The sequence below is a fragment of the Electrophorus electricus genome, chromosome 12 (genome assembly GCF_041902795.1).
Source record: "Electrophorus electricus isolate QZ-2024a chromosome 12, ASM4190279v1, whole genome shotgun sequence".
In the NCBI taxonomy this organism is placed as follows: Eukaryota; Metazoa; Chordata; class Actinopteri; order Gymnotiformes; family Gymnotidae; genus Electrophorus; species Electrophorus electricus.
Window position 1 is genome coordinate 10,720,001 of NC_137508.1, and position 27,157 is coordinate 10,747,157.

At 44.8% G+C, this 27,157-nt stretch overlaps 1 protein-coding gene across 7 annotated transcripts in view; it reads right to left on the bottom strand.

Annotated features, from left to right (window-relative positions):
* The window catches only part of atrn (attractin), a 53,864-nt gene extending 27,692 nt beyond the window's left edge, over positions 1–26,172 (bottom strand). For 5 of the 7 annotated variants that reach the window (XR_014126600.1, XR_014126601.1, XR_014126602.1 and 2 more), the window contains exons 1-18: positions 25,697–26,171; positions 22,303–22,386; positions 22,109–22,222; positions 20,841–20,969; positions 19,066–19,274; positions 16,796–16,964; positions 16,621–16,711; positions 16,196–16,445; positions 15,870–16,053; positions 15,280–15,434; positions 10,817–10,901; positions 8,794–9,014; positions 8,503–8,624; positions 8,029–8,167; positions 7,701–7,882; positions 7,298–7,517; positions 6,992–7,177; positions 109–357 (exon numbers count right to left, since the gene is read on the bottom strand). Coding sequence is in view for 3 of the 7 variants with exons in the window: in XM_035531623.2 (XP_035387516.1) it covers positions 109–357; positions 6,992–7,177; positions 7,298–7,517; positions 7,701–7,882; positions 8,029–8,167; positions 8,503–8,624; positions 8,794–9,014; positions 10,817–10,901; positions 15,280–15,434; positions 15,870–16,053; positions 16,196–16,445; positions 16,621–16,711; positions 16,796–16,964; positions 19,066–19,274; positions 20,841–20,969; positions 22,109–22,222; positions 22,303–22,386; positions 25,697–25,959 (3,052 nt within the window). In the remaining 4 variants the exon portion in view is untranslated. Of the gene's footprint in view, positions 1–108; positions 358–6,991; positions 7,178–7,297; positions 7,518–7,700; positions 7,883–8,028; positions 8,168–8,502; positions 8,625–8,793; positions 9,015–10,816; positions 10,902–15,279; positions 15,435–15,869; positions 16,054–16,195; positions 16,446–16,620; positions 16,712–16,795; positions 16,965–19,065; positions 19,275–20,840; positions 20,970–22,108; positions 22,223–22,302; positions 22,387–25,696 lie in introns of all 7 variants that reach the window. The other 2 variants (XM_035531622.2, XM_081724897.1) reach the window with 2 other exon arrangements.
* Between the last annotated feature and the right edge of the window lie 985 nt (positions 26,173–27,157).

Below are 27,157 nucleotides of genomic sequence, written 5' to 3' on the forward strand. Positions count from 1 at the left end.
GAAAAAAATGTAATTCTATATGAGGAGAAGGCATTACTGTGCATGATTGCATAGTGAAGGTGTGTGTGCGTGCATGCAGTTGTAGTTATATGTGCATGTATGACATACCTGGACATTGTATGAAGGACCAGTTGAACTTTTTTTCCTGGGGACATAAGCTCACATTAAGTATTGGCGGAGGGGCAGAGATGAGGGTAGGTCTTATGGATGATGGAGCATGCAGCAGGGTCTGGACTGGCCCACGGTAGGAGCCCTCCATACACTGGCCCCGTCCCGTATTGCTGGGGTCAGTGCACCACCCACAACCAGGCTGATCCAGGCACTGAGAACACGTCCTATAGCCAGAGCAGTTCTCCGCTGTGCAAACACACACGCAAACACCAGAACTCTTCAAAAGCAACCTACTATAACAGATTACTAGAATTTGAATACATGTCTCAAAACACATGAGTCACTACAGTTAGTTGATGACTAACCAGATTTAAAGAGATACTCGATTCGAATAACATACTACATTGGCAACATGAAATGTTGCATTAATTTTAAAAAATTGGAAAAATAGCTGGAAAGTCTTTGCTAGACACTGTGATATCCATATCACATTTATCTACACAGAAAATAAGGGTGCCATGAATTTACTTGTCAATTAGTTGGTGACGTCACTATGGGGTTTTTTTGTGCTGACTTAGAATGCTCAGACCCAGAACTGTTATATCACCATTGTAATAAACTCAAGATAAAGGACAGGAAACTCTTTGGTCACTCAGAGTACCCTTTTTAATAAGAAAACAAACAAACGCTGTATGCATATATGTACCCAGTTCAGATCAACCAACAACACTTTATTGCCACACCTCTCAATTCAAAAGTTGTGATTGCTGTCTACTATTACATCTCCCCCTTTTAAATTTCCCTTTCCCCTCACTGGGGTAGAGCTGTACAATCATTATGAAATGCCCTTCTATTAAAATGACACTTGGGCTTCTTCCACCAGCCTACAGTGTTGAGTAATTTCCCCAAACATTAGACAGTATTACGCTACTGAATTCCTTCTCAAATTAAGTTTGCAATCCACATATCAGCTGACAAAACCCTGTAACATGCATCTCAAGAACTTTCCTTTTAACAAATATTGCGAGAGTTGGTTCAACAAAATACTACCCTATAATATTCTACTACTCTGAACAGTCCATTCAACTCAAATGGTTCAGCAGTGCCTTTCTTTCCCTTACTTGCCCCACATCCACAACGTGGACTCTAACAAGTCCAGTCTCTTTATTGGCCTACTGATTCTTTCAGACCTTGTCTGGGTCAGCCCATCAGTAGTGGACAGTCTGCCCCCATGTGATATACAAGGCTCCTTCAGGCTCATCAGAATGCCTCAAGATTGGTTACAGCCATTATTCGCAGTGTGTGTCGCAACAACGTTGGGCTGTCCTGAGGGACTGCCTGGAGATGACGCCAGTTATGTCGAAGCGCAACACACTGTTTCTTCTCAATGAAGTAAGACCTCGGCGTAATACTCTTGGCGGTAACGACTGTGAACATCAACCAGAGCTTCTGATCATCCAGCTTAGCCAAGATGGTGTCACCTGGCCGCAAAGTGGTTAAACATCTCATTCTATGGCGTTTGTTTTGGTAATGGGCTCTTTTCCACTTTTCCGCAGCATCCCTGGCCTCCATGCAGTTTCTGCGGGGCCACTTAGGCAGCAGGTTGCTGTCGGGTGTGGGTAGGGTTGGACAGATTTTACGACCCATTAATAGCTCAGCTGGGCTGGCAACTGCACTGCTGCATGGTCTCACTTGGTAGCACAGTAGTGCAAGAGGAGGATCTTTTTGTTTTTTTTAAAAAATAGCGCTCCTTGAGCACTAGTTGTCGTTGGCACATGCAGGATTTCTAGATAACTGGAGCAATAATCTGATACCACCAGATAGTTTTGCTTGTTGTGTTCACACAGGTCAAGGCCAATTCTCTACCATGGTCTGGAAGCGGCGTGGAGAGCAGTGGTTCCCTGGAGTGAGCTCATCTCAACTCATGGGTTGATTGACAATCTAGAACCTTGTTTTTGATTTTTGATACTGAGCTGTTTGCCCTGTCCCTGCAGTTAGATAAGCCTAGATGACTATCGAGAATATGAGCTAATATATCAGCTCTCAGTGCCACTGGTATGACTATCCAGGTACCTCTAGTTACAAACTTGTTGTGCAGAGTTTTCACAGCTCTAATGCTGGTGTTTTCTCAATGTGCTCTGGCCATCCTGACCGTATGTATCTGATCAGAACTCGCAACCTCTCATCTGCTGCTCTGGCATCTCGGATGCAGTCCACTTTCTGTTTTGTAGCAGGAATTAATTTGATTACGGATGCAATGCAGCACTCCACATCCATGTGCATGTAGTGTCATTCTGTGTCTCTGGAGGGGCTTCTTGACAGTGCATCAGCTACAACTAATGTCATGCCTGGTGCATACTTTGCCATAGGGTTAAACCTCATCAAAAATCTCAGGCACTGAATCGGTACGTTATCCAGATCTTTATAGTTGATCAAAGATACTAAGGGTTTGTGGTCCATGATCAATGGAATCCCTCTAGGCCATACAAGTCTTTATCAAATAGCTCACAGGGCAACACACTTGCTAAGCACTCCTTCTCTATTTGGGCATACTTGGGTTCAGCCTCGCTCAGGCATCTGGAGCAATACGCCACGGTTCTTCAATCTTGCCCATGGAGTTGCATCAGCATGGCGCTGATCCCATAACTGCTTGCATCGGCTGAAACTGCTGTAGGTTTGTTGATGTCGTAGTATGTAAGACTGTGTGCTGATGTAGGCAATTTTTTGATTTGTTGGAATGATGACTACTGTGCTGGACCCGATGTCCACTTAGATTTCAGTAGCTCGTACAATGGTTGACCAACTGCGGTGAGACTGGAGATGTACTTTGCCCTGATAGTTAGCTAATCCTAGTACCCTTTCTCAGATGATTTCAGAGAGCTCGTCGATACTTTAGCTGGATCAGGGTGCACCCCTTCCGCGTCAATCACGTCACCTAAGAAGTGTAACTTCCTCTGCCTCAGTACGTACTTCTCGGCATTCAGGCTCAGACCGATTCTAATCTTTCCAACACCCTCTTTAGGTGCTACTCGTGTTATTCCATGTCTTTACCCTAGACAATCATGTCATCCATATATACTGCCACACCTTTTAGGCTATCCAGTGTTTCCACCATCTTCCTCTGGAAAGTTTCAAGGCACTGCTGACACCAAAAGGGAGATGCTTGAAACAGTATCTGGTTAAAGGAGTGATAAAAGTCTTTGTCGAGCAGAATTTACCCTGCCATAACATCTAGTGACGAGAGCACTGTGGACCCGCTCAGTCCTGCAATGATTTCTTCCTTTACTGGCAGTATAAACCTCTACTTTATTAAGTCTTTATAACCGACTACTTTATTAAAGTCTTTTAATAAAGACTTAGGTGATATGCACATTTTCCGATTTCATTGGGGCTAACACCATGGGGGTGCATCACTTTTTCTATCATCCTTTCAATGATGCTGCTGGACTCTATTGTCTCCAGTTCCTCCTTTACTGGTTTCATGTGTATCCGGGCGGGAAAACACTTTCTACTTGACCCACTGACTGAAACATTGGTCTGCTGAGTGGGCTATTTACCCTTTCACCTTTGATGATGAAGACTCAATGTATGCCTTTCGTCTTTGTACTTTGGTGGAAGCAGGCCCTGTCGTGAATGAGGTTATGCTTCGAGATAAATTAGGCATCAAACTTGCTACAGTATAATCTCTCTCTGTTTCTGCTAAAAATGTTCTCTGCCTCCCTGCCTAATGCATAAATGAGAGTACTCATAACACTGCCCCCCCCCCGTTTAACCAGCTTTGTCGCTGTCTGACAGCGAGTAAAGCATTTCTTCCACTCGGCCCACTCCCCTCGTTTCGTGAAACAGTAGCTCTCTGGAGCAATAAACTTCACCTTTTGTGACTGGAAGTCTGTTCACCAGCTTCTGACACCATGTAATAAACTCAAGGTAAAGGACTGTTGTGAGTGACAGACTACAAATTATTCCCCTGAGGAAACTTTGACCTGGTCAAAGGGGGGCGCTCTCCCACCCCGGGCCACGGACCAGACCCAGGACCTACTGGTGCTTTGAGGTTTAGCAACAAAGCCATAAACGGCCTTGGTACCAAGATGGTCTGGCATTCTGACCCTTAGCCCCCTCTCCATTGATGCCATAAACTTATGGATGAAAAGGAGAAAAGCTTACTAGCCTTATACTTCAAGAAACTGGCTATAAATTCCATTACACTCAAATCTCTACCAGGGAAATTAACCTCTCTCATCCCACAGATTCTCAAAGTAACAACTTGCCATTTAATCTAATATGATGTCAAATGATAAAATAACTATACATTACTCATTGTTTAATATGATCTCCAAATTGTGGTGTTTGAGCCTGTTATTTCATAAGCATTTGTTGTCGCATTGTTCTGTTCATTACTTGTTCCTTATTCATTTGCATTATTCACCCAGATTATCCAATTTGTATGTTGCTTACCTCATGCATATTGTAAACAAATTGTTACTCACTCCTAGTTGTGTTTACCAGAAATCCTACATGAACTAATTGGACAATATATTAAAACTAGTAGTTTGCAACTTCTAGAAAACAGGAAAGTAATTAAGTTGATTATCCAAACTTTAGGCAGAAATGGGTAGGAATATATATATATATATTTTTTAATTTCTTTTTCTTTGTAGTTGATCCTATGTATTCCTGTAGAAGCTAAATTCTTTTCCTCCAATCATGAACACAAAGGCTACTGAATATGCATGAACTAGGGAAGCCCTTTTCCCCCTCAAATGCAAAGGCTCTGATTTTTCATTTTCTGAACTAAGTCAATAACCTCTCGCTAAACAGCTATGAAGACCCAAATCCAGGCTACGTTAGTTTGCTTACCACACTCTAATTTTAATGTTTTCTTTTGTTCCTTTCATTTTCTTGACTAGTTTCTTATCCTTAGCATGTGTTTGTCAGAATTTGCTTACCCTAGCTAATGTCAAGTAAACTCCCCTACATGGGCTGATTAAAACTGGAGTTCATTGTACTGCCGGTAATGAACCCAAACTCCCGCTTCGGAGGGACCTGCCCGCGAAGGTCTGTAGCTCTCTGGTCGAGCCAGCTATGAAGGTCCAATTCCTCAGACTAAGCACCCTGGACTCCTGACCATCATCAGACATCATCACTCTCAGAGTCAGTAGAACGACTTCAAGGAACAGCACACGCTCTCTCAGAGCCATCAAACAGGAAAAGATGCTCCTTTCACTGCCATTTGGGCAGTGGGATGAAAGACCAACTTTACCTCCTTGCACGCTAACCTGGCACCTCAAAGTCAGACGTATGCTCCTGCGTTCTCTCCGCGCTATGCAGATGAGCCAATGGAACACACGCATGCACCTCCAGACGGTCCTCCAATTATACTGTAGGCATGCTTTCATTACAAAGTTGTTGATTGATGAGCTCCATTTGTTTGTCTTGTTGACCAATAAAAAGATTAACCAGCTGGTTACCCCCACAGGTTCCTCTTTGTTTCTCTTCTGTTTTCTTTATTAGTTTAGCTAGCTACCTGCATCCACCACAAATCATTTGCCTTAAATTTTGCTTGGTTGCCTGTTAAGATGGTTATTCTTTTGAACCTAATACTCCTGGTAATTAACAGAATTCTAGTCATTGATTGTTGCGCATGTTTTTCCTATCCATGTTTATTCAATAAACATCTCCCCATAACTTTATGGTATTCCCACTGTAACAGTAATAAAATGTCTGTTAACACCGTGGTATTGGTGTGAGTGTGGTCTTCCACATAGTTTAAATGAACTTTCTCAGCTTCTCTACTGAGATGAGTTTGTTTTCTCTGCATTATGGAAAAAGCAGTGAATCTTAAATGTTGCATCACCATCACAGTCACCATCACATGTTCTATGAAATATAACACATAGAAAGGCATCATTTATTTAGAATGCCTTTCTATATCTACACATGATTCTATAACCAAGAACCAAAAATGTGGCTTGGATTTCGATTTTTTGAAACAGTGTGTTGGAGTAATGTTTCTCTTTTGTTTAACAAATGTCTTTTTATATCAGCTTTAGTCTGAAGAGGCTGCTGTCCTTGCCCTCGGGTTAATTTCTTTGAAATGCAGACATTCTGATTTGATTCATTTGATGAAGTGCTACAGCTTTGTTGTTTTATTGTTGCTCCGCTGCTTAACCTTGCTTTAAATTTTCACAGAAAAAAATTGCATATTGAAATTTTTATTTATCTTTTATATAAGCTGGAAAGTTCATTAAAATACGTATCTGAATTAATTATTCATATTTATTGTTAGTTATACATGCTTATAACAAATTCTAGCTACATTTAAAAGCTGATAATTAAACAAGATCCACTGAGTAATTCAATCATTTGATTATATGTTGCAATAATTAATAGATAATTCGACTATCAAACGGTTGTTAGCAGCAGCCCCAACAGAAAGACCACTTCAGTGTTTATAGTTTTGTTAATTTTGTTCATACACACCTCAGTATGTTTAGTTTTGTTTATTTGTATAGGTCTGTTGAACCAGTTCAAACAGTAGCAAATATTTGGGATATTTAGCAGCCGATGTGCTTATTGCACACGCCAACAGCTGAGGTATCTATTATGTACTGTTCTGTTTCTGTGGTTGTAGCAGTAGCAGTTAAAGCCTGCAATGTTAGATAACCCAGGGTGGTTACTGAACGCGCTCCTTCCTCCCACTGTAACTTATCATGACGTGGTACCTTAACGGCAAGTTTCCGATACATGATATACCCGGAAGTCATTATCATAGTAACATCTCCAGCGCCGTAGAACTAATATGTATTATTGTGGTAGCTTTAATGGTCCTAGTTATGAGCTCAGGTATATGTGTGCGGGGCCGGCGGGCCAGAGGACCTACGTGGGCAGCTGTTCATAGTGTACCACTCCATGCACTGGCCAAAGGGGAAGGAGGCCACGTAGGCGTTGGAGTCGACACACTGCCTCATGTTACTGCACCACATGCACTCAGAGCCTCCGCTTGTGCACTCACTGCAGGATGAGCGCAAAGCACAGGGCGTGCGACACTGCTTCACACTGTGGTTGGCTACAGAGAGAGAGAGAGAGAGAGAGAGAGATATTGTGTGTGTGGTGTACAGCATCCATTGGTCTATAGAAGTCTTTGTCGCCAAGCAACCACCTGTGTTTTCTTTTTGAGCGGCCTTACCTGGTCGCTCACACAGGCTGCCATTGAAGGAGTTGATGCAGGCAGCTGCCTTCAGGCCACCTGAGCTGGGCTCGGCCAGGTACCCACAGAAGCCAGCATCACTGGGCTCCCCTGGCAACCACTGCAGAGTGGAGTTAGTGAAGGGGGACATGTCCTCCCAGCACCAGTAGGACACGTTCACTTTCCTCAGACCCACCCAAGGGGTCACCACTGATTTAGACTACACAAACACACACACAAATCACACAAACAGGGACAAACCACAAAGTTAGTTTTCATCAGTGCACACTCCTCATATACTACAGCTGTAGTATTATCCTGAGAGAGAAGGAGGAGGCAGTACACTGTGTACATTGAGACTGCAAGAGTGGACAGCTCAGTACAGGAGAGCAGCACCACCTACCTGTGCAGATTTGCTCTGCAGCTCTTTGAGGACGAACTGCACTTTCTTAGCGGTGTTGAGCGAGGCCAGCACAGCACTGTGACTGCGGCAGGCCAGCTTAGCGTTGTCATACGTGTCCTTCGCCGTGATCAGCTTCATACACGAGTTGCCCACCAGGTGCCAACCCTCCCCACACACATTCTCTGTCACACACACACAAGAGAAGGAAAAAAAACCCCACCAACACCACATTTCATTATTCTGACTATGGAGAACATCTAAGACTGCATTTTAAAGTAACCATTAATTCTGCCATGCATTTCACATTCAGTGCAATTAGAGGTTTTACCTGGCAAAGTGATACACTCCTGGTTCCTGGCCTCCCACTGACAGTACTGGTCAGTAGCACAGCTCTTACAGCTGGTCTTCTTATTACACGAGTATGAGAGGATGTCTTTAGGACACGCCTCATACTCTGTTACGGCCCCCTGTACTCGGCAGAACAGCAGCAAATACCCAGCTTTATATAAGAACTGTACAGTTTAATACATTCTAATAACTACACACACAAAATTAGAAAACAACAGAAAAAACACCCAGTCAAACAGTTCCAACGAGCCAAAACTGATTCAGTGCAACAAAAATGAGTCGGAAAATCAACACAGAAGCCAACACTTAAGAACCCACGACCAGCTCCAGTTCCTCCGTCTCCAACACCTCCATTGCTAGAGCACATCTCCTTCAGCGGGTGGTGTGTGTGTGTGTGTGTGTGTGTGTGTGTGTGTGGGGGGGGTACTCTCTGGGCCAAGGGTTCCATCCTCACCGAGGCAGCTGTGCAGTTACTGTGGGCAGCCATGCAGTGTTCAGCGCACCACTGGCAGCCGTTGGTGTTCGCCGTGCAGCTGTAGCAATCTGTGTACTGGTCACACCTGTCGCTGCCTGCGTCTGAAACACCCACCCAGAAGGGTAGACACTGTATGTGCACACATCTGCTATAATGACGTAACTGAACTTAAACCTGCTAAAAAACGAGAAAATGCTTTCATGAGGCGACTTGGTTATCTGCACGTATAGCTGTTCAGTGCTGCGGCGCTTAGGCCGCACTGCTACTTACAGGCTCTGAGTGGGCACATGCGGAGCACGGTCTCCGCTCGGAGGGGCTGCACAGGCTCCCAGGGCAGGCACGCATCACTGCTGGAGTTCCACATGCAACGCAAGCCTGGGACAGCCAGCTCACACTCCTCTGCGTAGGTGTAGGCAGAGCAGTTGGCAGGGGTATACGTTAACAGATCACTCAGCATCAGGCTGTTAAAGCCCCCATACACGTACATCACCCTGAGAGAGAGAGAGAGAGAGAGAGAGAGAGAGAGAGAGAGAGAGAGAGAGAGAGAGAGAGAGAGAGAGAGAGAGAGAGAGAGAGAGAGAGAGAGAGAGAGAATATAAGGAGAGATTAGACAAAAGAGGAAGGACTACAAAGAAGGTGAGAAGACTAGGTGAGGATAGTGAGAACAAAGACAGAGATAAAAGACTAGGTGTTAGACTGAGAGATCCACAGTCTAGAAAGGGCATCTTAGTGACATGTAAAGAGAGAAACATCCTCTTTGGATCTCAGTTCCTGGGAGAACCACCCGGGCAAGAACTCATCAATATCTTTCTTCTTCCCCAAACACCTTTCTTTACTGCCTTTGGCCTGTATGCAAGTGCTCCTCAGGGATATGTAATAAATCCCCTGCTGTTATCCACACACTCGACTGAAGTGCAGAATGAAAGCACTGATCTGCCTCTTATGAAGTACACAAATGATCTGGCCTTGTTGCTTGCCAGCAGGATGCAAATAACTCGCCTTTTTGCCAGTACATCAACTTCCAGCTTGCTGGATTCAATGAAAGCTTTTTACCTCTTTCTGGTAGTTAGGCTTGGGAGCTGTGTCTACTTAGGGCAGTTACCGAGACCCAAGAGAAGTTGCTACATAGGACAGCGCTCTAAAAACTACCCATCCACAGACCGGGTATAATTTATTGGCAAATTCTTCTTTTTTTGTGTGTGTGAACTGTGAACTAAAAATCTGTGCTTGTTACATGTTCTAATATTTTTTATATTAGAAATATTAAAGCAAGAAAAAAAAAAAAAAAACCCAAACAAACACCCATTTTTTGCATCGATCCACTCTGTCAGCATCACTCACAACTCACACTTTCAGGGTGAAAACAACTGCAGAACTGGTCAATAATGCCTTGATTTGCTCCAAACAGCTCAATGTGGGGAAATCGAGTCGAAGCATCGAGGGTCCATTATTCAGGCAGGCAGCGGAGCCCTAAAATGATTATAAAGCAGTGAACTGGGGAGCTGCGTTTCACAGGCCAAATCAGCAGTGGCAGTGCAGGGCCTGTAATACAAGCCAGATGCAGTGAAAGGTGCACGAAGAGCAGCTCACTCCACAGATGTGCGACGGCCAATAAGCCTTTTGGTACAGCGGCCTTTCCCTGCACCACACCCGTCCAGTACAGATCGCTACAGGTGGAGAGTGTCTTTATCTTTAACTGTGGCGTACTGTGTCCTGCTGGAATGGAGGTGATGCTTTAATGCGCATGTGTAAATACAATGGCTACTCTCGTCCTTACCAGTGCAAAAACCTTTCAGTGCTTACAGCGTAGAGTAGTACATTACTGCTGCCATGTGCAACTAAGGCAGCCTTCGATTTCAGTGAATAATTATTGCGCATAAGCACTGCCTAAATTAATAATTCCGTTTTATATCAATTTAATGCGGCATTGTGATTCGGAATCCCAGTTGGCAGGTGGTGTCAAGGTGAGACGTGAGAGTGTGGACCGTAGGCAGCTTATATCAAAACAGCACCACACAATGCCACGCAGCCACATATAAACACACACACACACACACACACACACACACACACACACACACACACACACACACACACATATGAGAGAAATGTAGGAGAGGTCATGTAACAGCGTGTAAATGTAAGCAGACTCAGACTCACTCATAACTCCCCGGCCTTACCAGCGGCTTCGCCTCACACACCCAGCGCTTCTGATACGCACGGCCACCCAAACCAATATGCCTCGTGCATAATAGCCATTGTCGCTGAAGGGATTTAAGGAGGGTGGAGTTACCCATCGCTGTAGACAGCCGAGTGGCCGAAACGGTTGACGTCGTGGGGCAGGTCCGGCTTCTGCAGCACCGTCCACTCATCGCATGCTGGAAGACAGACAGCAAAAGAGCCATTACAATCTGGAGAACTGCGTCTCACTCCATTTCGGTTGATTTGATTTGATTAACAGGCAAAACAACCATCTGCCAGTGACCTAGCAACGTCAAACACTGCAGTAAACAATGGAATAAAACAAATTATTAGAAATTAGCAAGAACTATATTATAAGCCTACTTTTTAAAAAATCAATAGCACTGACTTATGAATACATCAAAGGCAGCTACTATGTTTAGTCATTACTGCTGAAATTAGTACTGTCTGTTTTGCAACAAATATGCAATGAGCCTGATGAGTGTTTTGGTTTTAAAAGACACTTCTCTCCCAGGTTTGCACGTGCAGTAGCCCTGCCCAGAGTGTTGTGATGGAGGAACTAGTCTTAGACAGTACTCTAGATACCACTTGATCCATGGCGTGGGTGTAATTTACTGGAAAATTCACCTTTTTTCCTGTCAGCTATAAAATTGTACTTGTTACAGATTCTAATATTCTTGAATTAGGAATATTAAAGTGAGCCAGAGGCAGGGGGGGGAAATCAGTTTTTGCATCGATCGACTCTTTGGGTGTCACTCAGAAGCCACAGTTCCAGAGCGGAAGCGACTACAGAACAGGTCAATAATGCCTGCTATGGAAAATCAAGACTAAGCAGATAGCGTCCATTATTCTAAAGAACAAGGCAGATAGAGAACCCCTGTGGCCTACCTACACACTGAAGCATAGGAAAGCCTCTTTCTCTGTAGATTTTCTGTTCTAAATGATAAAGTATAAAATCAAAGTTAATGAGACCATGTCCTGTAGTTAGGATATATGCTTTTAATTAGAGTTGGTGGTAGTATATCAACAGAGAAAATGAACCTTCACATCTTCCCACATAGTTTTTCTCAGTAACAGAATTATTCGCATTACCATAAAGAATGAGTGTCATTTAGGATTAAACCTGGTATACGGACTCAATTCTCATCACACCCGCATTTGGGCCGCCTTTAAATGTAAATACGGGCCAATCCTTTATGATTAATTTTCTGCCGGTCAGTCTTTTCAATGCGTGACAGAGGGGTCTAGCATGCTTGCCCAGCAAACAATTACGGTATCCACTGTTAGGCCGAGGCACAGAGGGAGAGGATGCAGCACCTGCTGTAATTGCACCTCAGATTTAACGGCCTCCGCTTTGGTGGTGGTGCCGATAAGGCGGCTGTCCTCCACGTGGGGAAGAAGCTCCTACAGCGGAGACGACGGCTTGGTTTTGAACCTCAATCCCTCACAAAATGGCACCACATCTGCTTCCGCTACCGACTTCATTAACACGCTGCCAGAATACACCTTTCTAATCTGTTCTATTAGGTGTTTGTGAATTCAAATTCTCACGTGCAACGGAGTTTACGTTTTGTTCCACACTACAGGAGACTGCAATAATAATAATAATAATGATAATAATGATAATAACAACAACACGATATAAAAGGCATATAAAGATAAGCCATGGTACGATGGCCACACACATTCCCTTGTATGAGATATCAGGCTAAACAGCTTGGAGGAATAGCGGGAGCAGTTCCGCTCTACATAAAACTACAAAAATAAAGCAGTCGTAATGTACACTAAATATCTGAACTGCAACTACAACAGCAGCATTAAATGCGTTTTTAGCACCATCCCAAATTGACTAGGAGGCATACGCAGGTGTGCAGTGAGAAATTATTAGAGATTAAGATTGGCAAATAGGAAACACAAACTTCTGAATTCACCCCCTGCTCTTGTTAATCCATTTTTATTACCCAATCGCAGTAATTATAACATCCAAGCCTAGTTCTATGCGAGTAGAGATCCAATTTCATAAAGTCTCAGAGAAACCGTTAGCGTACCAGGACTGTCACGGTTCCGATGCCGTCTGGCCGCTGTCGTTTGGGAAATGTAAATGCTGACGGCAGAGGAGGAGCAGTGTGCTTGGCCACTGTTGAAAGGCCATTCCCACGTTTACTGCTGCTGCCAGGCATTAGCCTTCGCCACCATGCTGATGACACAGCTGTCAATACAACAGACTCAGCCAACGAAGGACATGGATGACTGTCTAAATGACGTAGAGGACGGGAGGCTGAGCAGTTTCCTCTTTCTTAGTTGTCTTTCTCAAGTCTCGTTTAGGGTCCTGAGAACTGGGGAAAGAACCTCAGCATACATTAGGTCTTAGTGGCTTATCAGTTACACCGAGGGTGGTTTCGAAGCCCAGCATGCCCGGATGTTGGTGTGGAAGGGATGCAAGTGAAACTCGAAGTAATACTCCTTTAGCCTTGGCCGGAAACCCACCTTAGCCAAAATATGTGTGGTCAAGTCTACTATTTTCCTGGTATGTCAGTGGTGGACTGCTATAGTAAGCTACTAGCTGGATATCCTAATTCATTTTTTATTCTGACAATTCAAGGACCGAGATAAATTCCCCTCATGAACATAAATAATAATGCCCGACTCTGGTGAATATCTTACAATAGCCATCATCTTGTTTTCATTTCCACCCTCTTTCACAGGCCCGTCTTCATCTAACCGCTTGATGAGGATTTAGCGGAGCGAATCAATTAAGTCACGTTGATGCTTCCATTTAAATTCATCAGCTCCCTTTCCAGGAACGAAAACATGACATGACCCTAAATTCTCCTAAACCCACACTGGCCATGTCTGTTCTTACCAAACCACCTGCGTTCGAGCCTTGTTTCTGTTAATAGTTTCTGGCCCATGCCATGTCTCAGCTGAACTGTCATGAAATCCTTTGTGATGGTATTTGTTCTGAAAGCCATGCAAACAAAATCAAAAAGATAATTCTCCCAAAACACTCATCATCCCAAGGCTCCTAACAAGAACCAGTTTTATTCCATGTCCCACACTGCAGACCTGAACGTACTGAAAAGGAATTGGATACCAGAGTATGATGGGTAATAAGAGGGAGGAGTTTACAGGGAAATTAATGAAAGGACAATAGCGTTCCCCATGATGCTAACTGTCATCTGCTTACTGAAATACTGTGTGAACCTACTTGTGGCAAAAGTCCATGGAATATCAAGTCTTGGTGTTCACTGCCCTCTGCTGGACTTTATGGTAACTGCAACCCTGGAGGATTTCGGTTCCTGAATACATCCATGAGAGTAACTCTAGGCTTAATTGAGTTCAGCATTTAACTTGTTCAAACACAGCAATTAATCTCATGGCACAGACAGACCTCTGCTTAATTTACAAGTCCAGCGGAGGGAACAGGTCGGAACAGGCAAGCGGAAACGCTGGCCCAATTCACAGCTCATTCCACCTGATGCTACGCTGTCCAGACATGACCAGGGCCTGTTCTGTGTGAGCAGGCAGGAAAATTGCCCATGCGAAGGCGGTTTCTGCGCGACAGCTAAACTGTCCACATGGTCAAGCATGTGCAGTAAGCAGGTGTCCACGTCTAAATGAGCACCAACCTGCACCAGCTGTAAGCTTTTCGCTAGAGATTTGAACTCCATATAAACTGCACACCCAACGCACGTCTTAGATTATATATCCAATCTGTATTTTTCTTTGTTATGGCATATTTTAAACCATATTGTTGCTGTTTAATTACAAGATCATTCCCTCTTTCTCACCATCTCTCTCCTACACTCAGAGCGATACTAGAACAGGCTGGCGGTCATTCTTTTAGATCCCCTGCAGACTCTAAATGTTTGAATCTGTCAGTCATAAACTAATGACTACTTCATGTCCCACTGCTAGAAAATCGCCTACTGTGTGTCTGACAATCACCCAGAGGGTGTGGAAGAGAGTGTTTGGAGATTTAAACTAAATGTGTGTTGGCATCTCGGCGTGAGTGTTTCAACACAGTTAATTGAAGCAGTATGGATATTCCCAATCCCCCCCCACGACCCAAAAAAAACCCTTTCAATCTTTCACTGTAATACTAGTGAAAATATTAAGACCAAATATTCCCAGGTGACCTACACTGTTCACATCCTAGACCTATCTAACCCTCAAGTGAAGTAACAGAGGGTGTCCAATCGGTACCGTATCAAGCAGGGTGCGAGAGTTAGTGGGTATGTGAAACTAAGGTCATAAGTTATCGTGGTATAAAGTGTTTAAGATCTTCATTTGCCCTAGATACTGATATGGGATGTGGAGAAATGACACTACTGGCCAGACAAGCTGGCATGCAACCTTCAGTCAGCTACAACCAAGAACACTGCATAATATTGGCTAGTTTCACGGCAATCTTGTCTCCGATGAGAGCCTGTACATTATTAGTGTAGTCTAAAATTTAGAATTTGGAAATCTATATCAAGGATCTTTAATGACTGAAATAGAACTTTAACGTGGGCATGTGTGCTAGAAAAGTGGTTTGGAATGCTTACTCACCCAGGTTATAGGCCATGAAGTCAGAGGAGAAGCACTTGGCACCATGACTCATGGATGTGTCGTTGTGGGTGTTCCCTCCAAATATCAGCAAGTTCCCGCCCACCAGCACGGCCGTGTGTAGGTAGCGGAAGGAGCCGCTGTCTTTCAGAATCGACCTGCGGCAACAATGGTACGTCACTGAGGCGATGGGGAGAGGCAGGGCAGGGATAGCGCAGCACACAGTGGAAGCGAAAAAGCAGCTCCACGTCACCAGCACAACTCCTCCACGGAGCGTGGGCGTGCACGTCCCAGGACGGGCTGTGTGACGTGTCATTACCTGCTTCAGACGTGTCCTGCTCTTGCATAATTACAGTGCCCTACTCGAATGTTAGAGTACTTGCTAAAAATATCTTGCTGTTCTTCGGTTTGCTTTTACACTGTAATTATGAGAGATGTTCTGTGGCCTTTTTACCAAAGGTGCCACTAACTCTGAAGGGTTCTGCACTGCGTTGGTACGCTGCACTTTCTAAGGCCGTTTACAGCTGGTCTGATTTCTGGGAAGTGAGGTGGAGCTCAGTACAGCAGTGCCCTTTCTCTTCCTGCAAGCTCACCACATGTTCTCGTCAACGTGGTAGCGGTAGAGGTCGCTGGCCAGGCCATATTTGGTGGCGTTGAATGCCTTGTACCCGCCGTGGATGTAGATGGAGCGTGTTTGGGGGTCGTACACACTGCTGTGGCCGTAGCCGCCATGAACCAGCGCCCCACTCGTCTCCAAAACACTCCACCTGTTCTTCACTGCACCCAGAGAAAAGGTGGATGGGGGACGACGACACAGAGACATGATATCATGATGAATGATAGTTTAAACTGCAGGTCACATAAATAAAAAAAAAGATGATGAGACTAAAATGAGCAGACGTGTTTACGAGGTGCTGACCGATATTGTACTGCTGCACTTGGCCGATGTATCCGTAGAGGGGGCAGTGGCCGAAGACGACCAGCATGACAGGCTCGGAGCCGTCGGGCTGCAGCTGGACGGTGTGGGCTGAGTGGCCCACCACGGCATACTGCTCTTTAACCCGAGGGTTCAGCAGCTCCCACGAGTGGTTGTGCGTGTGGAACACCCACAGCTCTGACGTCACGTTCCCTGTGGAGTCCACCTTCCCACCATACATGTAGATCTTATTCTACATGGCGTGCAGGACACACACACACACACACACACACACACACACAGAGACAGACGCAGGACACATGCAGAACATATGTAAATAAGCTTTTTTTTTTTTTTTTTTTTTTTTTACTGTGAATGATGAGAGGTTGGCAGTAGTGATCATCATTATTTAGAATGCGTGCACACACCTCGTGCACAGCCAGAGAGTGGCCATAGCGCGCCGTAACATAGTTGACCGACCAGTTCAAAGACATCCAGCTCTGAGTGGAGAGGCTGAACCTGAGAGGGAGAGAGAGAAAAATCATCACACCTTATGGTCCACAGTGGGGTGTATGGGGGGGGGGGTTGTGCATGGAAACTCACGCTGTCACCATCTGGTAGTTTGTGTAGTTAAACACGTGTCCGCCGATCACCCACATGACGTCTTTGTGGAGCACTGCCTTATGGGAAGCCCGTGGCAAGCCCAGCCCGCTGTACTCCTCATGAGTCCAGAAGGAAACATTAGCAGGTACTGAGACTGAACAATCAGGACCTGAAACACACACACACACACACAGCTTATTAGCAGCTGGCACCATACACAACATTACATCATTAACTAAACATTCACATGAAATTAATTTTAGCATCAGCGGTCTTCACTGGCTGGGAGCCAAACTACAAGAAAATTATGATCAAAATGGGGAAAAACACAGAAGGTGCCACTGCACAAATTTTCAAAAATTACCTAAACAGATTCATAATTTTTAGCAATATTACCTAATCAGTTACAGAATTTCTTAATAAACATGTCTTGCACTGGAAACGTCAAACGTCCAATATGCCTACGCCCTGTGCATCAACATAATCGACTCCTTTTAGCCAGAATATTTCACCTTCGCTGATGTAACAGTGCAGTTTCTGTTAGCAGAAACGGGGCAGGGGACCCAGCAGGTCATCCATCAGGTCGGACATTAGATGGCGTACATCATCAAATCAATACCAGCCGCCTGAGCCCGGCACGCTAATGAATTTACTATCAGCTCCAAACCCCTGCAGAGCACACGCTCACTCTGTAGGACAGACACCGCCCTGCTCAGCTATGCAGGCAGCACTGCTAGAATGGAGGTTTTCCCTTAGTAAATTAATATTTTCGGGGGAAAAATATTCAACAATTACTAAAATTCCAAAAAGTAGCTGAAGCAGGGAAGAAACCTGAGCCAATCTGGAGTGGTGAGGCCATGCTGAAGTTTTGCACAGTCAGGGGAACAGCCAGCGGAAAACAGCACGCTAAACTCTACCGGAAAATCCTGCAAAAGCTCAGAGAGACGAAGCCAATATCCATTACTTATGAAAATTAACTCTTCACAGAGGATTGCTGGAGCCATTTAAACAAATCCCACCCTCTGCTCCTGCCAACATGCTGCTCTGTAAGAGCTGGGTGGGTGGACTCAGCCAAGGTCACTACTCCCTTTACATGCCAACACCACTCTGCAGCACTGCAGAACAAAACCAAGTCAACCAAGCTTTAAATATTCAACAGGACTCCATCTCTGGAAGGCATATGCAAGGAGAAGCCCAAAGAACAGAATGCTGGGTCACAAGCCATGAGGAGCATGCACCTTCCTGCCCTGACTGACCTAAAGACCCGCAACGCAGGAGCCGTGCCAGTTTAAGCGGCTGCACCAGTGGGCGCACCCCAGCACCGGTGGGCATGCCCCCCCACACGTGGGCACAACCCCTGGCACCAACCCGCTGACCCCGAAAGGGGAAAGAGTGTTAATGATGCACTGACCACGCAAGAGAGAGCGCGTTACTGATATCTTCACATTCGTTCCCAATAAATGCCGACGCTTACAGAACAGTATGGTATAAATACTGTGAGAATGGCCAAACAGCGAGGCACTTCCTGCTTCTTTACCACCTGTTTACTTGAAACCAACGTGTTCTTGACCATCTTCCCTCAGCATTTGAATGGATGAATAGATGACGTTAATAATGTTTGCAAATTCAGACTACGGCTGAAGGAGAAACCAAAAAGGAAAAGAGAGAGAGGCAGAGAAGAAAGAGTGAGAGAAAGGGAGAGACAGAGAGAGAGAGAGCCATAGAGAAAGACAGAGAAGAAGAGAGTGAGAAAGGGAGAGAATGAAAGAACCAACTAGGGAATGAGAAAAGAACAGTTTGGAGAGGCAAAAGTAGACCAGGAAGGGAAGGTTAACATCCTCCATGAGTCACTGTAACAAACCTCAGAAAATGGGTGTACAAGAGGTGATCTGTTTACACAGCCACACACCTACAAACTCAGTAGGGCGGATGACAAGTTCCTGTCCATCTCGCGGCAGTGAATGCACACATTGTTAGAGCTATTAGAGGCTCCATCAGAGAAACCTACGCCAATAACCGTACGAGTCAGCAGCCGCCAGCCTGCATTGAGCTGACGCGTTCGGTCGGAACATCCAGGGGAAAAAAAAAAACAAAAACAAAAACACATGTGACCTTTAACCCTGGAGCTCAGCCCCGTCCACAGCTGGTGCTGTGCTGGTCCACAGCGGTGTTTGAGAAGAAGGTGGGGGCTCTGCAGGTAAACGAGAAGGAAGAGGGAGGCGTGGCTTGCCCGTTGTGGGCGTGGCTATCCGCGCGAAGGGGCCGCCCACCTTGCCAGGCCGGCTCGCAGGTGCAGCGATCGGCGTCGGGCTGGCAGGAGCCGTGGGCGGGGCCGCTGCAGTCGCGGGCGCAGTAAGGCACGTCGCATGCTCGGCCCTTCCAGCCGTCCACACACTCGCAGCGCACAGGCTCCCCGGAGGTCCCGTCATCCGGCCGACACACACCGTGACCGGAGCAGTCGTTTGGGCACGCGTTTAACCTGCGGGGGGCGGTGAGAGATGATGACTGGGTTGTAGTCAAGGCAGAAGCACCCGAGCATGGTGGACTATGGGAGTGTGTTATTTATTCATCACTGGCGTACTGTGAGGGGGGCGCTACCTCAAACAACCTACACTGCCCTGGACTATCAAAGGTGGGCTCTGGAAGGCTAATGGAGGGGGTTATTATTATGGAAAGCAATGTGTGATTATTATTTAGCATTATTAGGCTAGCTACATTACCAGAATACAGAAAGACGAGCACTGGATAGCCCAATACGTGTGTGTGTGTGAGAGAGAGAGAGAGAGAGAGAGAGACACTTCTGTGCTAGCCTTCTCCCTGTCTGCACAACAATAAGCATTTAGCACTGGTTCCTTGTGATATATTAGGAAACAGATTATATAATATATGCAGATACCAGTAGCAGAGTGAGCTGGGTATATATACTTTTTTTTTTTTGCATTTTAATGACGTGTGTAAGATAACATGAGTCTTGGTTTAACTGTCTGATTAATGACTCAGTGCGAGACACTAGGCCACTAGGGTTAGCTTTAGCTAATTTTAGGAACACAGGTGCTGCATTTAAGGCTGTGCTGGCATTAGAAATGCTACTGCTACCCCATTAGTAGGCAGCTCACTCTCTGCTACAGCTGAACAGAGCTGTGTGTGTGTGTGTGTGTGTGTGTGTGTGTGTGTGTGTGAGAGAGAGATGGAGTGAGAGAGGGACAGCCAGAGCGAGAGAAGGGGCTGAGTGAGAGTTAGAGAGAGAAGGGAAGGGAGACAGAGTGTGTGTGTGTGTGTGTGTGTGTGTGTGTGTGTGCACGCTTGCACGCATGCATGAAAGTTAAGCATCTGTTTCATGCCCTACAGTAAGCCTTGTTTTGAGAAAAGAAGTGTTAGAAGGGTGTAAGCATGAGTGTGTATGCGTGGGTGTGTGTGCGGCTGTGTTTGATGTTATTTTGATAGTACACTCCGCAGCATTTCTTTGGGGGGAAAGGGGTCCGGCATGAATACGGTCGCTATAGTAACTGTAGCTGGAAGCAGCAGAACTCTGTGGCAGCAGCCCCTCCCCAAAACCCAGAGGCCAAAGACATCAAACACGTGCGCCTGCTCCCTCGCTCCCTCTGCAACACTCTGGTTAGAGAGCACAGCCTCGACGTTTGTTCCCAGACACGGGGGAATTAGACCCTAGGTGGAGAGTTAACTCTTCAATAGATGAAGATCCATACTAAGACTTGACTTTTTTTTCTGTCAATGAAAAATGAATGAAGAATGCAAAGCCCCTAATTATGAATTAAAGCGTTTAACCATTGAACATAGTTGATCTGATAAAGCAGGTGTTCTGGGGTGAAGTAGGTATTCCCTAACAGAGTGCACCTGCTACTAGCCTTGTTTTTAGATATGAGTTTAACACTGCTGGTACAGCCTTCATGCAGACACTGAGGTAAGAAGGACAGGTCTGTCACTTATATACAGGCACTTTCTGGGAGATCAAATCTGGGAGAGGAGCGTTTATGTTCTCGCCACATCGGCAAAGGGATGGATAGCGAAAAGGCCTACGACTTGCCTGTAGGAGATGTTGAAGCCAGTGAGGTTGTAGGCTGCGTCACTGAAGAAGTGGAGGAGCGCGAAGCCAGACTCAGCCACCAGCTCCGGAACCGTCTCGTTGTTGTAGGCCTCGGGGACGATCAGCCCACTGAAACGGGAGAGGCCCATCACTGCTTAATCCACAGACTCAGCCACTCCGAGAGCAAAACCCAGCGGTTCTGCAGTGAAGCGGGTCGAACCCGACAGGTGATCGGATATCTAAATACTAAAAGCGCTGGAAGGAAGTGGCACGGGGGGGTGGGGGAGGAGCCAGGAGCATTCCGGCCCCTCTGGTTACTCCTGGTGGTGTGGCAGTTTCTATGTGGCATTTGTAAAGTGCAGTCAAGTGGTACAAGCAAAACAGCAGTTTGTCATCGTTAAGTGTCTTAAATCGAGGAATTCATACTGCATCACGCCTACGTTTTTTTAAAACAATAAACACTCCTCCACATTATGGTTCACAAACACTACAGACGTCCGCACAAAACTAAAAAACAAAACAAAACTATACTTATGCTACTATTAAAAACACTTTGTTAGAAAACTCAGGGAGCCTGTGTGGCAGAAAGCCCCTTTTTTTAAAGACAGCTTGAACTCTGTTCGTGGAAACTTGGTAATCAGTGGAATATGAAAATTATGTTGGTCTTTGAAAATTACAACATTGTCAAGTTTCTGTTCCATACTCATTGAATAAATATGGTTCATATTCATTTAATGACAGAGCATCACATTTGTTTTTTTGGTTAGAGGATGTAAAACATTTTGTGGATTTCCGTAACATTTTGTAGTTATGTGGAAGCCTCCTACATAAATGGAGAGTGCTGGAATGTGCCTTGAGTGGATTCTACACAGGAAAAGGGGTGGGTCTGCGACGTCCCCACATCACCATGGTGACATGCATTTTAAGCGCTTGTTCTGTGTAGGTACCTTGCTCGAACACAAAACATTTTTTATGTAGCTTATTGTAGAATAATGCTTAATTTTAGTAGTAACAAAGCATTTTCACATGCACCAAGTAGGGTGGAAATGATTATAACTAAAACTTCAGGGAATTCCAACTGCAGTTTCTGTAATAACTTATACACGCATGATACATGTAGCCCATTTGATGTTTTGAAAACATTGAAAACCACCCAATCCGTGTGTGTGGGGGGGGGGGGGGGGGGGGGATTCATCTGGCCACTCGCAACATGCCAAAACAGTCAGAGATGCAGCTAATTCCTTAAAGAACCCCCCTACCAACCGTACCTGAACGCAGCCAGTAGAGGAGAGTAGATGGAGTCTCCATCATACACATAGAGATGGTCCCAACTGCACTCTGTGGCAAAGTGCTCAAAGCGCAGTCTCAGAATGGAGTTAACCCTGTCCACACAACAAGCATCAATCATTCACGTGCATGTGTACATGTGTATCGGAAAGCAGAAATGAAGGTGCACACTCACTGCCCCTCTATGAGCCACGTGCATTTGGTTTTGTATTTGTAGTTTCCTGGTCCGTCGGACAGATACCCCGATGGCCCGGTCAGCCTGCGAAAGGGATTGGAATGGACACGTCAACGATCAATGAAAACAAGCCTTAGAGGGCATTTCAAAACACAGAGCACAACAGCGGCCAAAGTCCAGCTGCGGCTGACCTCCTATGAATCCACTCTTATGAGGGGAGTAAAAGCTGACCGAAATGCACAAATGTTTGCAGGTTCAAGGTCATCCAGTAAATATATTACATGGTAAACCTTTACTGTCTGCCAGGAGCTGCCACTGTTGGCAGTCATACACCACTTAATGATTCAGTGCCTTATGGTACTAGAGACAGATAAAGGCGTTGCAAGGCTCTATGAAAAGCTTCATGACAGAATGCAACTTTATTCGATTTAGATGTCAGCAAAACCGTGCCTGGAATGACATTTTCCCCAGGATTAATTTCTATGATGTCTGCAGACACTCCTTATGTGGTTTTGTGATTAAGGCTATTCTGAAAGTTTCACTTCACACACATTGTAATCTTAAGCAAGCACACACCACAAAGAATCTGGAAAATCTGGAACTTTCCAAGCATTGAATACATTCACATCTTGCATCCTATTCACAAATTAAAGACTTCTGTGAACAAGCTAAAAAGTGACGTGCCTCACCTGGACAGAGACAAACTAATGGTTGCCATGTACTTATTTTAAATATAGCCTAATTAATTCATTTCATACAGACTTTTGGCTGAGAGCTTGAATGGCAGTGACAACCTAGTCCCTGCCAGAACCAAAGGGGAAGACTAAGACTGCACCAAGACCAGCTGTTTGTGACTGAGCCGTGAACTGGTCTCGTCAGCATAAGCTGACTACTGGCCAGTTCCCTGTTCTGTGTGTGGGTGGTTTAACCTTGGAGAAAGGCATCAGCGATGCTACTGCAGTTCTGTTTTTATCTACTTACTGTACATTATCTATAACATATCAATAAAAACGAGGGCTAGTAGACTTGTAATTCTAGTATTTCTGCAGTATCTTTCTAACCTAGCTAGCGTCTAGAATCCGTGCTCGGGCCCACGGGGAATCAACTGTGTGTCACATCATTTTACGTCTGAGAACAATCTTTATGCTAATGTGTATGGTGCTTGACTGGGTAGTACTGGGCGATATATTTATTATACCCACAGCTCCAATGAACTTACGTTTTAAATCAATAAGCAAAAGACGAAATATTTCAGGTCATCGTGGGTAGTAAAGATTAGTGAGTTCAACAGTGAGAACAAAGTTGTGAAGAAAGACGACGAAAGGAAAATGGCCTGAGAGAGAGGACAGGGGGTCCAGTGCTGACAGCGAAGCAGTGAGACTACAGCACGTTTTGTGGTGCTGAGCTTCCAATCATTCACGTGTTCTGAGATAAAGTCAAGACATGTCAAATACTGCATTTCAATTCAATCATGGCAATATCGATTTAAAGCCCTATTTCATAGACCTATGAGGGGTAAAAAGGGGTAAATACTTGTGACAAAGTTATGATGAATCTCAACCACAGTGATCAATAATAATAATAATTTTATTCAGGCAAGCTAATCAGAAAACTGTAGTTCAAATGAGTAAAAGATGACAACGTTAAAAACTATTGAAATTATTTATTTATTTTCAGCCAGAGCAGCAGCGAATGAGCTAACAGCATCCAGAGCAGCGAATGAGCTAACAGCATCCAGAGCAGCAGAGAATGAGCTAACAGCAGCCAACAGCTCCAACAGGAGGGTAAACAGCATGAAAAGGACCAAAAGGAGACCCTGATGCAAGCCCACACACAGCAACTAGAGGATGTGATACATCAGCACTGCACCGGAAGCTGGTGGGAAAGTGCGTTTCATCTATTTAGGGGGTATACAGTGGAAAGAGACTGTGTGCACACCAAAACATACAGATCTGCTTCTGATACAGATCTTTTACACTCTTAAGTGATTGAATAAAGCTGCCTATTCATTACAGCAGACTCCACCTGTGATAATTCAGTTCTGAATTTGGCAGTGAATCACAGAACATAAAGAATAGAACATACAAGCCTATTCTGCAGCTTTGATATAGGATACTCATCCTCCCTCTGTCTCTTTAATGACCCACTTTCAGTGAGAATAGTGGCTTTTATATCATTCTATTAATGGCCAACCCTTGATGATGGGCCATTAATAACATGAGCCAACACTGCGATCATTTATCCCTCTTACAAAGTTATCTGGTATGAGGGCATAAGCAATCTAGCATTCATGGCATCAATATTTCTAATGCACACACACAACTGTCAGATACACACCCTGAGTAGCTGAAATACTAAACTCTTATCTTGTTAGAAGTACTCAGATGTACTTGCACCACCAAACTCCAAGAAACTTTTTATATGGTTGCATTGCAAACATAAATATGCCTACCATAAAGGGGTTAAGCAGACAGATAATGTACCGTGTGTGTGCTTTGAAGAAATGCAGCAATAGGGTACGTCCATAAAAAAATGAACAGCGTGGCATAGACAAAGCAATGCCGGCTCAGTGACTGACACTGCGTTATGTTCTGGCTTCACTTTCTACATTGCCAGACGGTTTTGAACTGTAACATCACCTTAAGCAATTCCAGACCTCCAAACACAACAAGTGCCACTGCCCATCTTTAACTACTCAGTGTCTCATCCCACTGTTCAAAACCCTGGAACTTCAGCACACCAAAGCCTTACATTCTGAAAATGCTGCCGGTAATCTATCACGCCACTGCACCATTCGAATGTTTATCAAAGCCCCTTGGCCTTGACAGCCAAAACTCATTAAGCTCAAAGCAAAAGCATCATCCACTCAAGTGCATATTACTGACAGCGGCACAACTGTTGGTAGCAACCCCACTATGCGCTTTTAGAGCAGGCTTTTAAGACATGAAACCTGGCCCTAGCCCAGAAGGACAATCTATGCTTAATCCAGTAAAGTTCAATCCAAGATTAGGGTCCATGTGCGTGCAGAAAACGCGTGTACTGTGCTACAACTACGTCGCCGTACAAAGTGTGTACTTAGTAGCTGCTGAATCCCATGTTGCAGGCATATCGATGTCACGATATATGCGATGTTCACATATACACATCTCCACTCGGCTTGACAGCTGAGCGAAACACATTTGGCTAGGTGATTGTTTGGTAGTTATGCACGCAGGACACTAAAACGAACTTTGAAGCTGACAGTAATAGCCAAGTTGCCTAGCTAACTAGCCAAATAACAAAGGTTTACATAGCCTGTTACTACCTTTACAGAAATGACCAAGAGTTTATATTATAGCTGCGCGTTCAGGTGCCTTAACGTAGTAGTTAAGGTTATTTCTCTGCCGTCTCTTACCTGAAGCGGCCGCCGCAATGTTGGCATTGGTCCCCTACCCACCCCGGGTCGCACAAGCAGTGGCCGTTGGCTGGGTTGCACTGCCCGTTTACGCAGGGCTTGTCGCACTCCTTCTCTTGAGCAGCAGCGGGCAGACAAACAAGTCCGCCGACGGCAGATATCACCAGAAGTGTCCGCAACTCAGGCCCCCGAAGGCCTGTCCGGGCCAGGCCGAAAAGCAGGCTCCAAGTCCGGCCAAGGGCCCTCCGTACCTCCCCGGCCATTCGCACGAAAATGGCTGACAGTCGATGGTGAAGCCTCTACAACCGTTACAGGCCACCGTGATTTACGCGACGGCGAGAGAGCAGGGTTTCTAATCACGATAGTGCCTGCAGTGGCCGCCGTGTCTTTTGTGACAGACTCTTATCTTTTCTGCCCATTTACATCGTACCGATGCTTATCGCTGCAGTAGCGAAACGCACCCGGAAATGACGTAGCCCTAGCGAGCCGCGGAACCAGGAAGTTAAAAGCTCAGAGGAAAAACTGATTTAAACCGATTTGTTCAGTCGTTCAGATTTATTGCTAAATCTGACATGTACCGACTTCTTGCCAGAGTAAAATATTAATAATCGCAAACTCGCTGTGTTTGAGGAAATAATGATATGGCTTTCCATTTTCGCTTAAATTGGACTTTTTTTTTTCCTTTGTAACCTTACCGTTTACGATATGAATTAAATGTGGTTTCAGGTTGTGTGTTTCTTTTGTATTAGTTCCCTTATGCTGGGCTCCAGGTTTTGGATTGTTTAACCATTTATATTTACGAAATAGAATAAGTGACTTTACACTTGGAATTATTACTAAGCAGGAACACTGCAGAACGTAGTCCAAAAGAAAACGAACACACCCTGTAAATGTTTTATAACGCAGGGTTAGTTTTGCGCAGAGTTCTCTGACGGTTTACGTTAAGGATACACATTTACACATGCTACTCAAATATATAAAACCATCTAAAATAAAATGCAGGAAAGATGGAGTTATTTAAAATGATTAAATATGAATGCCATTACCCTATAACAAGCTTGGTGTCCATTTGTTATAACCACATGTTTTCACCTTTATAATGTTCTGCTCTTTAACCACTTTTTAAAAAACTGCGACTAAGTTCGACTCAAGTGAAACACCCCTTCATGATACTCAGTATTAAAAGACATTCGTGGGTAAAATTGAGTTTTATTGTACTTTTTAGAATTAACTTGTATTATTTGAGAAATGTGGATAGCATCAGGTGTGGTTAAAAGTACCCCGTTCTCTTGAATAGAGCTGTTTAGTCACAGCAACATAGCGCCTCCATGTGGCTTGCAACGCATTGGTCATGTTTGGTTTAAATGAATTGTTCAGGGTTTTACTTGAGGATTGGGGACGATTTCCTATTTTTTTATGGCATTTACCAAAAAAATACCATAAGTCATTTTGGTTGAACAG